The sequence below is a fragment of the Pygocentrus nattereri genome, chromosome 8 (assembly GCF_015220715.1).
Source record: "Pygocentrus nattereri isolate fPygNat1 chromosome 8, fPygNat1.pri, whole genome shotgun sequence".
NCBI classification, from domain to species: Eukaryota; Metazoa; Chordata; class Actinopteri; order Characiformes; family Serrasalmidae; genus Pygocentrus; species Pygocentrus nattereri.
Window position 1 is genome coordinate 46,524,200 of NC_051218.1, and position 12,500 is coordinate 46,536,699.

The following is a 12,500-nucleotide window of genomic DNA, read 5'->3' on the forward strand; positions in this document are numbered from 1 at the left end:
TCACCTTCCTGTGTAAAATGATCAAACTGTAAGTCGCTCTGGATAAGAGCGTCAGCCAAATGTGTGGAATGAGGTTGAGGTCAGGGTTGGTTCTTCCACACCAACCATGTCTTTAATTGCATCCAGCATCAATATTGTAGCTGATTGCTTTGTTTATTGTTGCAGTTCAAGGGAGACAATATGATAGTAGAATAGTAACCATTGTTGCGATGGAGACATTCAGATTAATCCAATTGTGTATAATTGTGTCTTTTTAGCAGCGGTTAGACCTGCAAAGTTCAATCAATTTTGAGTTAATGTGAAGGTTTAATAAACAGAGACATGGATTTTTGTTAATAGGAATTTCCAGCATATAAGACAATGTGGACATACAGTCCCAGAATGTGCAGTTTATGTCAAGTACCGTGTCGAGTCAGTCCTGGGTTTAAAAAGAATGAACTAATGAGCGAGATTCTTCGAGGTCTGATCCCACATAAGACGGAAATCAAGCCAGCTCGGTTCCCATTCCCACCTACATGTTATTCCTAAAGTAGAATAAGAGCTAATAAAGAGCTGTTGATATGAGATACTAGTCTCTGTTTACAGACCCGATGGTTAAACCAGTCAGACTTCAGATGTGAGGAAACTGAGCTGTCCCAGGGAACTCTCCACACCTTCATGGCAGATTTGAGTCTAAGATAGAGAAAGTAAACCAGAACTGTATAAATACCTGGACAGGTGATTTTAATGCTTCAGCCCTGAGTGGTGCTGATCTGTTCATCTGTGTGGTCTACAGCTTCATAGCTAAGCTGTTAAATTGACTGTAGCAGATCTAGCAGGGCAAAAATATCACAAACTGTGAAGGTGGCAACCTATGACAGCGCCGTGTCCGCTGGGCTCTTTAATATGACCCACTCTACTGACAGCGTTTGTTTGGAGATCACAGGGCTACAGGCTTGACTGTACACAGCTATTAAAACTTAATAATGACAAGGGATGTCCACATACTTTTGGCAAACATCCTCATTGCTCACTAGCAGCTCAACACAGAGCCAAGACATTTCACACAGCAGTCAATAAAAATATTTTGGTCGATCTCTATTCTGGTATGTCTGCCCTGCAGAAAGATGACTGGTTTATTTATCAACAAGACCAAACAAAAACGACAAAATAAAGATACAAGGTCGAATCCTGATGGCAACAAGACATGTAATTCACGTTGAATGACTTGAAGACTCGGTTCCTCACACTTTGTTTCTTTCATAAACACTTTCAGTTCCCCCTCAAGCCCACTCACAAAACCTTCTATCTCTATTTTTGTTGTTTTTGACATAATTTGAAAACACCCGTTGATCTTTAGACTGCGTGTAAATTTCATGATGAATGGACTAAAAGTGAATTTTGGAGATGCGAGGTTTTCTTCCGACAGCAGTGACGTGATGTACATCAATGGTCAAACCTCTAACCTGTGATGCCGTAATGTCGATTCTCAAACTGAATACGTACAGAACGTTAATGTTTCTCGACGTTTGTCTTTTCAAAGCACTTTCTTAAGTCATTGGGGTGAAGGAGTGGGGGGACATAAAAAAGGACTGCAAGGCTCCACGATGATGAGGCGTAACCATAGAGACAATAGGCACAGTTTTTACTTTGAAAAGCTTCCCACATCCCACTCAAGGTTACCTCACACGGCTCTTAGCCAGCGAGAGCGAAACTGAAGATCTTCTCACATGGCTCTCCAGGCGTTCATTTACACAACCGAGCGCTGGGGTGTCTGCTCCTGCAGACGGGGGCCTGAAAGAACGCTCTGGCTGAGAATGTCGTCTTATTCTTCACTCATTTCCAGGAGAATTTTTTTCCAAGAATTTTTTATTGCCACAGGAAATTAAAGCAAACTGAGCAAAAGTTTCATTTCATCCCTTAAATGGCCCAGAGATGCATTCACCACTGTAATCTGAGAACAGCTCGGCCAGTTTGCACTGAAGGCTCTGTAGCTACTGAATAATAAGCCTTAGTTTGTAGTCAGTCTGAGATTTTTAGGGGTAAAAATATGGTAACAGCTTCCACTGTAGATGAGCTGTAGTGATGGGTTAGACGCTGCACTGTGATGTGGTGAGATGTTTATTAACATGATGGGGTCTTAAGCCTAAATGGGGACCTCCAACTGACCGGCTTCAGTTGATTTAGTTTATATGCAACAATGACTAATTAAAACTTTTAAAAAAGAAAATAGCATAATTAAAAGCTCTTTTAAGGACATAAATAACATAAAGAAGCAATAAATGAAATAAATAAAAAATAGATTTTCTTTTTAAATTTTATTCTTGAGAGAAATAATAAAAATAATAATAATGATAATAATAATAATAATAAGAATGAAATTGGCGAGAGGGATGTTGTGGCGGGGTTGGTAGAGAAACTAGGCATGAAAATGTTGGCCGTTTGGTTGTCATAAAAGTATGTAGCTGTCAGAAATCAGTGATTATAGTTGTCAGTTATAGTTTGAAACCCCAAATAGGTTGTTGTTTCCTTTAGTTTTAGTCAGTCAGAAAAGAATCGAAAAGAAAAGAAAAGAAAAGGCACCAATCCAAATTGTTTTCAACACTTCTTCACTGTACTACAATAATTTGATAATTACAATAATTTGTACTACATCATATTTATCATTATTGAGGATTTTGCTAAAACATGCATTTTGGAATAGTCAACAAAGTTTAATCTCAATACTGAATATGTATGATATTATTATTTCTATTAATCATTTTATTTATATATATATATATATATATATATATATATATATATATATATATATATATATATATATATATATATATATTGTATATGGACATATAAAGCATCAAATGTTAAGTGTAATCTCTCAGGTGTACGTTGTGCACCTGTTTTATGCTTGAATTGCTCTTTGTAAGTTTTAGCGACTTAACATTACCCCCACCCCCCAACCCCCCCTACAAATTGTCAGACCAAATTTGCACCCCCAACAGGACCCCTTATAACTTGAGGCCATAAACATAGGGCAGTTAATATAACAGTGTTATTGCATGTTAGGAGACATTAATCCTGTGCAAATTCAAAAAGTGCATTTGCATGCCTGCATCTCCATCAATAACATTATCACTGACCCCGCTCTGTCATTTTACGTGGCCGACCACTTCGTGGCTGAGCTGCTGTCGTTCCCAATCGCTTCCACTTTGTTATAATCCAGACAGTTGACTGTTAACGGCGTATATAATGGCGTATATAACGGCGTATATAATGGCGTATATAATGGCGTATATAACGGCGTATATAATGACGTATATAATGGCGTATATAATGGCGTATATAATGATGTATATAACGACGTATATAATGGCGTATATAACGGCGTATATATTGTTGTATATAACGGCGTATATAACGGCGTATATAACGACGTATATAACGGCATATATAATGACGTATATAATGACGTATATAATGACGTATATAATGGCGTATATAACGGCGTATATAATGACGTATATAATGACGTATATAACGACGTATATAATGGCGTATATAATGGCGTATATAACGGCGTATATAATGACGTATATAATGACGTATATAACGGCGTATATAATGGCGTATATAATGACGTATATAACGGCGTATATAATGGCGTATATAATGGCGTATATAACGACGTATATAATGACGTATATAACGGCGTATATAATGACGTATATAATGACATATATAACGGCGTATATAATGGCGTATATAATGGCGTATATAACGGCGTATATAATGACGTATATAACGGCGTATATAATGACGTATATAATGGCGTATATAATGGCGTATATAATGGCGTATATAATGGCGTATATAATGGAATATATAATGGCGTATATAACGCCGTATATAATGACGTATATAATGACGTATATAACGACGTATATAACGACGTATATAACGGCGTATATAACGACGTATATAATGACGTATATAATGGCGTATATAACGGCGTATATAACGACGTATATAATGACGTATATAACGGCGTATATAACGGCGTATATAACGGCGTATATAATGGCGTATATAACGGCGTATATAACGGCGTATATAACGACGTATATAACGGCGTATATAATGGCGTATATAACGGCGTATATAACGACGTATATAACGACGTATATAACGGCGTATATAATGGCGTATATGATGGAGTATATAATGACGTATATAATGACGTATATAATGGCGTATATAATGACGTATATAACGGCGTATATAACGACGTATATAATGGCGTATATAATGGCGTATATAATGGCGTATATAATGACGTATATAACGGCGTATATAACGACGTATATAATGGCGTATATAATGGCGTATATAACGGCGTATATAATGACGTATATAATGACGTATATAACGACGTATATAATGGCGTATATAACGGCGTATATAATGGCGTATATAACGACGTATATAACGGCATATATAATGACGTATATAATGACGTATATAATGACGTATATAATGGCGTATATAACGGCGTATATAACGACGTATATAATGACGTATATAACGACGTATATAATGGCGTATATAATGGCGTATATAACGGCGTATATAACGACGTATATAATGACGTATATAACGGCGTATATAACGGCGTATATAATGACGTATATAACGGCGTATATAACGACGTATATAATGGCGTATATAATGGCGTATATAATGGCGTATATAATGACGTATATAATGGAATATATAATGGCGTATATAACGCCGTATATAATGACGTATATAACGACGTATATAACGACGTATATAACGACGTATATAACGACGTATATAATGGCGTATATAACGGCGTATATAACGACGTATATAATGACGTATATAACGGCGTATATAACGACGTATATAACGGCGTATATAATGGCGTATATAACGGCGTATATAACGGCGTATATAACGGCGTATATAACGGCGTATATAACGACGTATATAACGGCGTATATAATGGCGTATATAACGGCGTATATAACGACGTATATAACGACGTATATAACGGCGTATATAATGGCGTATATGATGGAGTATATAATGACGTATATAATGACGTATATAATGGCGTATATAATGACGTATATAACGGCGTATATAACGACGTATATAATGGCGTATATAATGGCGTATATAATGGCGTATATAATGACGTATATAACGGCGTATATAACGGCGTATATAATGATGTATATAATGGCGTGAATAACGGCGTATATAACGGCGTATATAATGGCAGCAACAGAATGAAGCACCTTCTTTCCTACTGCACACTATCTTTAGCCTGTTTTTTTCATAATAATAAGCTGATTAAATCACATATTAAATAACAGGAAGCTTTGCCATTGGGTCGTGAACCATTTCCCTCCCCATTCTTACATTCTTGACTGCCTCCATCTGTGCGTTATTGCTGGTGTGGGTTTCCTTGTGCTAAAATACGCAGAAGAAACACTACCCAAATGCCAACGGCGCTGTGACGATTGGCCCCTCCCAGTCTCCAGATGTGCTTCTGTTTACCTTTTGGTCCTGACATGTGCTTCTGTTTTGATTTCTTCACAGTCCGGCCCCTTTGTTTCATTACTCCGCCCCTGATTGTTATCACCTGTGTTTTCCACCTGCGACCTGTCATCCCTGTTTGTATTTAAGCCCTGTGTTTTCCTGAGTTTCTTGTTGGTCTTTGTTTGATGTATGTATTGTTTGACGTGCTGTTTGTATGTTTTGTTTGAAGTGCGACGTTTTGGCATTGTTTGGATTCCGTGTTTCTGTTCGTCATGTTTGTCTTTCGGTCTCTCCGGGTTGGCCATCTGACCTTGGACTGTTCTGACCACGACCCTGGATTTGCCCTCAATAAAAGATAGCTTATCACTATCCGCCTCCTCGCTTCCTGTTACAGGCGCTCCCTTGTGGTATTTCAGGACTACTCAGGAGAAAATGAAGTATCTATACATTTCACAAAATGAAAATTAAAATACCAACCTGTAACATGCTTTCTTGTTTTTTCAGTTAAAATGACAGTTTGTTCCACTTTTCAGAAGCGTTTTATTTCCTTTTGACCTTAGTGATGAAAAAACTTCAAAGCGCCAGTAATACATCAATTTTTTACATCCTGTTTAAATCAGTGCTTTTACAGCTCTGAAACACGGTGTGGGTCAAACATATGATGATTCGATGATTCTGATGTGAAACTATCATTCTGTGAAATGAGTCAAAATTTCTGTTGCAAAGTTTTTTATATCTTGGAGCACTGATGTTGAAAAGCAGCCGCTGACAGCACTCTCCACACACACGCTTGTAAACGATGGCCTGATCTGGTGACAGTAGTTTTGCTAATAGCAGTAATCATGGTGCTGTGAGAAAAAGAATGTGCCACAGACAACAGATGGGCTGCCTGATTAAAAAAACGCAAAAGATGCTGGAGAGCATGTTCATATTTCAGCAGAGTGACAGGAAAATGGAAGAGTATTTTCCTCTTTACTCCATAAGCCTCGACAGAGAATTGTGGCCCATCCCCCCCAACCTTCTCCTTTCACTAGATAATTCCACTGGCACTCAAAATCCCCCCCCCACACACACACCCACGACTAAAGCCTGCAAAAACCCACACGCTGCCATTATAAGATTTGGAGAAAACGAGTGCTTGAAACTCGGCCGCACATTCAGAGGAAAAATGCCGTCGGCCTATATTTACAATGCCATCCAGGGGCTTTGGAGATGCGCATGAACGCAAGCACTGCGCTTTCACTGTCTACCTCACTGCCGTCCAACAGGAGCCGCAATTACTCCTTACACAACTACACACACACACACACACACACACACACACTCACACACACACTACACACACACACACACACACACACACTACTACACACACACACACACACACACACACTACACACACACACTCTCACACACACACTCACACACGCTCACACACACACACACACACACACTACACACACACTCACTCACACACCCACACACACACACACTCACACTCACACACACACACACACACATTCATACTCACACACACACTCACACATACTCATAAACACACTCACATACACACCCACAAACACACACTCACATACCCGTGGACGCTGGTCAGCGCTGGAATAGTCTGTTCTATTACTGTGTGAGACGAGCCGCTTCCCTTCATTTTTTCAGGTGACGTGAATAAAGTGAACTTGTTTTTATACTCAGTTTCTCCACCAGCCAGGACTCGTTCCTCTCTGGAGATGCACTTACGGATGGCTATGGCATCGCTGGTGCTCACACTCATACACTCAACAATGTTGGGGTGATGAATTAGTCAACTGCACCACTCAGCTGCACCACTCAGCTGCACCACTCAGCTGCACCACTCAGCTGCACCACTCAGCTGCACCACTCAGCTGCTCAGACTTTGTGTCTACAAAAGTTGAATTCACTGGAGAAAATGTTTGCTGTTTTAAATTGGAAGAGGAGCATCGTCTCATGTGGTGCAGCTGTCTAACGATTCATCTCAATATTGGGAGGTTGTGAGTTTGAATCCCATCACTGCTGTAGCTGGTCCTAGATGGAGCGCCAGCTAGTGGGGAAACTGAGTATAAAACACATTCAGTTTGTTTGTCTAAATGAGTCACAGACCTAGAAACAGTAGCTGGGAGAGTTTTTGACTCAACTAAGAAGTTTGAGTTGTGTGAACTCTGGTGTCCTCACATTGGGTCGACTCAAGGAAAGCCATGTAATCAGTTACTGTATCGTTTGAAGTTGAGTTGACCTCTCGTTTTTTACAGTGTGCTGAATTTAACATTTTGAGGGGAATAAAAGAATATGTGCAAAAGTTACAGCACATTATATATTAATATTTTATAGATTGACATTGTTTGCCAGTATCTGCAGAAAAAAAGCCACACTTAAGTGTTTGTTCCGTGAGCGTTGGGTTCTTAGTCTTTTGAGTCAGCCGAACCCCTTCAACCTGAATTATTTGCCTAAAGTACCCCTTGAGATTTTACGCAGGCTAATGTTTGATGTAAAAGGTATTTCTCTGGCTTGCATGTAAGGTGTCTGAATGTCTGAATGTCTTCAAAACTGCTCCAAACGTCCAAACATAGCCTCGCGTACTTAAAACTGTGACGCGGAGCGATCTAGCGGACGCAAGTGCGGAGGTAAGCGACTCTTATTGAGGGCAAATCCAAAATCAGGGTCATAACGTTCCAGGTTCATATAGCCAACACGGAGAGATTCAGGTACAGACATGACCGACAAACTAGAACTGAACAGAACAAAACATCCAACACAGCTGACAAAGATTCAAACAGGGCAAGGACAAAGACCAGCAAACGCCAAGGCCAAACACAGGGCTTAAGTACACACCAGGAAGACGAGGGACAGGTGAAAACAATCAGGGGCGGAGTTACAAAACAAGGGGCTGGACTAAACCAAAACAAAAACGCACATGGACAGGACTGGGAGGGGCCAATCGTGACAAAAACTATTAAGACGTTTTAGCCCCAAAGCACAGTTTAGTTTGGTAGCCGTTAACACTGGACTCTCGCTTGGTCGCAACACGGATTCATTCGGGGACTTTTGCGTGGATCGTTTTTAAATGGAAATATTAACTGTTGTAAACGTTGTGGAATCATGAGCTCACGGTAAAGTGATGCATTTAAATTTTTTTATTTGGTTGTGATGCAATGTAGACGCAAGCATGGCCACGTTCGCAGTAGTAAGATGCATCAGCAGGTAGGACTGGAACTCTGTCACTCAGTAACACGCTTGGCTCTGCTTTTATTGTTGGATTCACGTGTGATCGTCTTTTGAATAAGCATATGCTCATATCTGTACATTGCGAGAGCTTTGACGCAATCAAGATAGGAATAGATAGGAATTCAACTGCTTAAAGAATTTGGTTCAACAATAAAAGGTGACAGATGTGTGAAGTTTTATCCTGTACATTTGTTTTCTTTCTCAAAAATGCAGAATAAGTAAATGGTTAAACTGCTTGGTACCGCATTTTTTTTTTGTCCTCAAACTCCTCCTTATCCATTTTTAACACCTCACCCACAACCAGCTTCTTCTTCGTGCTTCACTCTCTTTGTGAGGTAGACCTCCAATCCTCTTTTCCCAGCCCAAACTACACTCACCTCAATCCCAGTGGCCAGCTCACTCTTAGAAGCCAGGCTGATCCCAAAGCTGCTCTCGAAGCGCTTTCTTTCTGTGCCAGCTGTGCCAGTGACAACACTTTGATAAGATGAACAAAAAAGAGGAGAATGCAATCAAGTATTCCGTGTGAAGTCTCCCTGACCACCTAGAATCCGTGTTCAAACGGAGCTGCGGTCCGTTGGGAACAACCCCAGCCTCTGTGCCACTGCATACTTCTTCCCCCTTTCTATTTCACTCATGTTCATGTTATTTTGGTTTCTCACACAATCACAGAATAATTCAGCTCTTTATTTTTTACGTTGAGAAGCCTAAGGAAATCAACACACGGCACAGGATGTTATCATTTGCTCAATGCCAGCGGCTTGAATCTGGTTCCGTTGCTGTACTCTATTGGTACTGTACTAGTACCTCTCAGAAACTCTGAGAAACCTCATTGAAATTCTGTTCTGGCTCGGGGTGAGCAGGCTGGAACAACCTGATTGCAGTCAGATCCCTGGCAGTGCTTCCAAGAGTGCTAGAAGTATTCCTGAATTCTTTCCCATTTTTAACCATTGACCATTAACAGTAAATCCAATTACTACATCGCTTTGTTTTGTCTGTCGACAGGTGGCAAAGCTCCATCCCCACCAAATACATGTGACCCTGAAGTTCTAGACAAGCCAGATGATCAGCCAACAGAGGACCAATGCAAGGTCATTTCCGATGCCGACCCAGACTTGCAGGACGTGCCTCCGCTGGACCCTGTAGAACCTCTGCCAAACCAGGACAGCCCTGAGCTGCCACTCCCACCACCTCCACCACCAATTTTTGATCCTTCAACGCCGCCTCCCAACCCTCGTCCCAACCCCCCTCTAAACCCTCCCCTGAGCCCTCCTCCAATACCTACCATCAGCCCCGCAAGGCCCACCACTCTGGCCCTGAAGACTCTGCCCCGTCCTGTCGCCACCAAGGAGAACGGTGGACCCCTGGCTCAGGATCCAGAGGAAGAGGAGAGGAAGATGATGGAGGAGGAGCTTAAGAAGTGCATTGAGGATTTCCACAAGATCCGCATCCCCAAGCTTTTCCCCGATCGCAAGAGGACCTGGCAGAATGACCTTCTGAAGAAGTACAATGCCTGACTCTCATGCAACCAGAGGCTAATGCTGCAGAGACAATGCAACCTCAGTGTCATTGGCTTCCTGAAGACAGAAACCACCTTCATATATACTCAGGAGAGACCGTGCATATATATGGGTGACAGAAGCATGTTGTTATATTCTACATGTTCTTTACTGGTGACGTCTTTTATGTCAGCCACAAAAACTTAAAGCACTAAAACAACAAGCTTGGAGACGCAATCAAGAGAGATTGTGGAAAGACTTAAAGTAGTCAGTCTGGTTTGTAAGACAGTCTTAATTGATACTGTGAGTTTGCAAATCTTTGATGGTTCTGATTTTTATTTTTAAACCTGATGCTACTTAACAACCTTGATTTCTTACTTTCCAGAGGGGTTGGGGTTTAGCGGGAGGGGTTGGGGAGTATGACTGACATTGTGCTGATTGTGGTCCGTTCTGACTGCCATTCGCTGATTGCAAATCATTGCCGACAGCTGAGTAGATGGTAGTATCGCTGCAATTAAGCTAAATAAGGCAAATAATATTTAAAGTGCTATTAAATGTCTGCATGTCTACACTGAACTGATTAAACTTGTCACAGGATCATTGTACATATCGTAATCGTTATGAACACTGTTCTCCATCGCACTGTCTAACTGAACATCTTCCATTAAAGCTCCACAATCCATCGATAAAAAGATGGTGCTGTCATAGAAGAATGGACTTCGGTGCATTTCTGAAAATAACACCACATTTATGTGACAGAGTAACATCTCAGAGTGTGAGAGCCTGCGGTGGTTGGATCGATCACCCTTGATTTTTTAAGATCATTCACGGCAGAATAATTGATGCAAACTCATTATCTCACAGCAAAGCAAATGAAGGAGGCTCATTATTTCACTTCCCCAAGACTGAAAGCGGAGGCAGTAATTAGCCCAGCCATATTTTCTGCACTATTACTAAACTACAAATGTAGTAAATCTCGCTAAATCTTGGTTATATGATTTTGCGAATGTCTTCATGTTCTTTAGCCGTCATTCTCTGAACTGGCCAACAGATACTGCCTTGCAGTCTCTTTCCATTTTAATTATGGAAGGGCCATATGTCAGACTGAAAACCCTGCAGGCCTGACCTCCACTTTCAGAAACTGAGGTTGTTGATCTGCAGACCACTGCATAGTAAGGAACAGTCAGCTGTTCCTCACCGTTGGAGAAGAAGAACTTAAGGTTAAGAGCCACAGGCAAGCTTCAAGCTCAGTGCAGGAGGACCACCCCTCAGGAGAAGGCTGCTCACTTACTCAGAAGTACTGAAAAGAACTCCCTTTGAGGCTGGAGGAGAGGCACTTTCTGATTCCTGTCCAAGCGCCTCAGAGAACGTGAACTTTCCCATCTCTGACGGTCAATCAATTGCAAGATCCACTGTGTTTCTCTCCGATACTGCAACTCATCAGTAAGTATTGCCTCATCAGCTTGTTTCTTCCATGACGGGCATCAAGCCCCGGTTTGTATTAGTATGCTGGCTGGTCTCCCAGCGCAAAGCTGGGTCATTAGAGAAAAGAACCATCTATCAGCAGTCGACTTCAGAAGAACGGCATTGAGCAAGTTTCACACACACGATCAATAATGCGCAGTCAAAGTCCAACACTGTGTGGAAGTACTGTATGAACATGTGCACCACACACCTTCTCACAAACTCTACATGCAAGCAATAATCAGCTTATTGATTTTGTTCAATCCTTTCTGTACATTCAATTAGTGGACTGCACTGAACTGCATGGATTTCTCAAACTATAGCACAAAGCTTCCTAGCACAGCCGTCATGAATGCCTGGTCATGTGTACATGTACATGCACTTTAAATCACTACGATTTATTCTGTGTAACTTTTTTTATAATAGACTTTGTGCCAAAGCAGCTTTGCATAAATCCAGGCCCAGACCTTCCAGTGAATAGTTTGGTGAAAAATCAAATTTACACATGCATTAAATGCATCCCCAAAACTTCTTTCAGCCTGTTCAAACCACATCTACCTCATCATTAAGGTTATGCACATTTGGTGATGTGGTTTAGGAGCCCCTCACACTGTAGGCTGGGGTTTGACTCCTGGGCTGGGCAAGTACATCACAGCACATCAATAAGAGCCCTTTGGCAAGACACCTAATGCTACAGGTTGCTGGTTCAAGGTGCAAGGCATCTAACCTGCACAT

The 12,500-nt window shown here is 41.0% G+C and overlaps 1 protein-coding gene across 1 annotated transcript in view; it reads left to right on the plus strand.

Annotated features, from left to right (window-relative positions):
- Positions 1-11,011, plus strand: part of kctd12b (potassium channel tetramerisation domain containing 12b) — a 29,188-nt gene extending 18,177 nt beyond the window's left edge. Inside the window, exon 2 of the mRNA XM_017685733.2 lies at positions 9,808-11,011. Coding sequence (XP_017541222.1) covers positions 9,808-10,319 — 512 coding nt within the window. The 3' untranslated portion in view covers positions 10,320-11,011. The remainder of the gene's footprint in view (positions 1-9,807) is intronic.
- Positions 11,012-12,500: the final 1,489 nt, after the last annotated feature.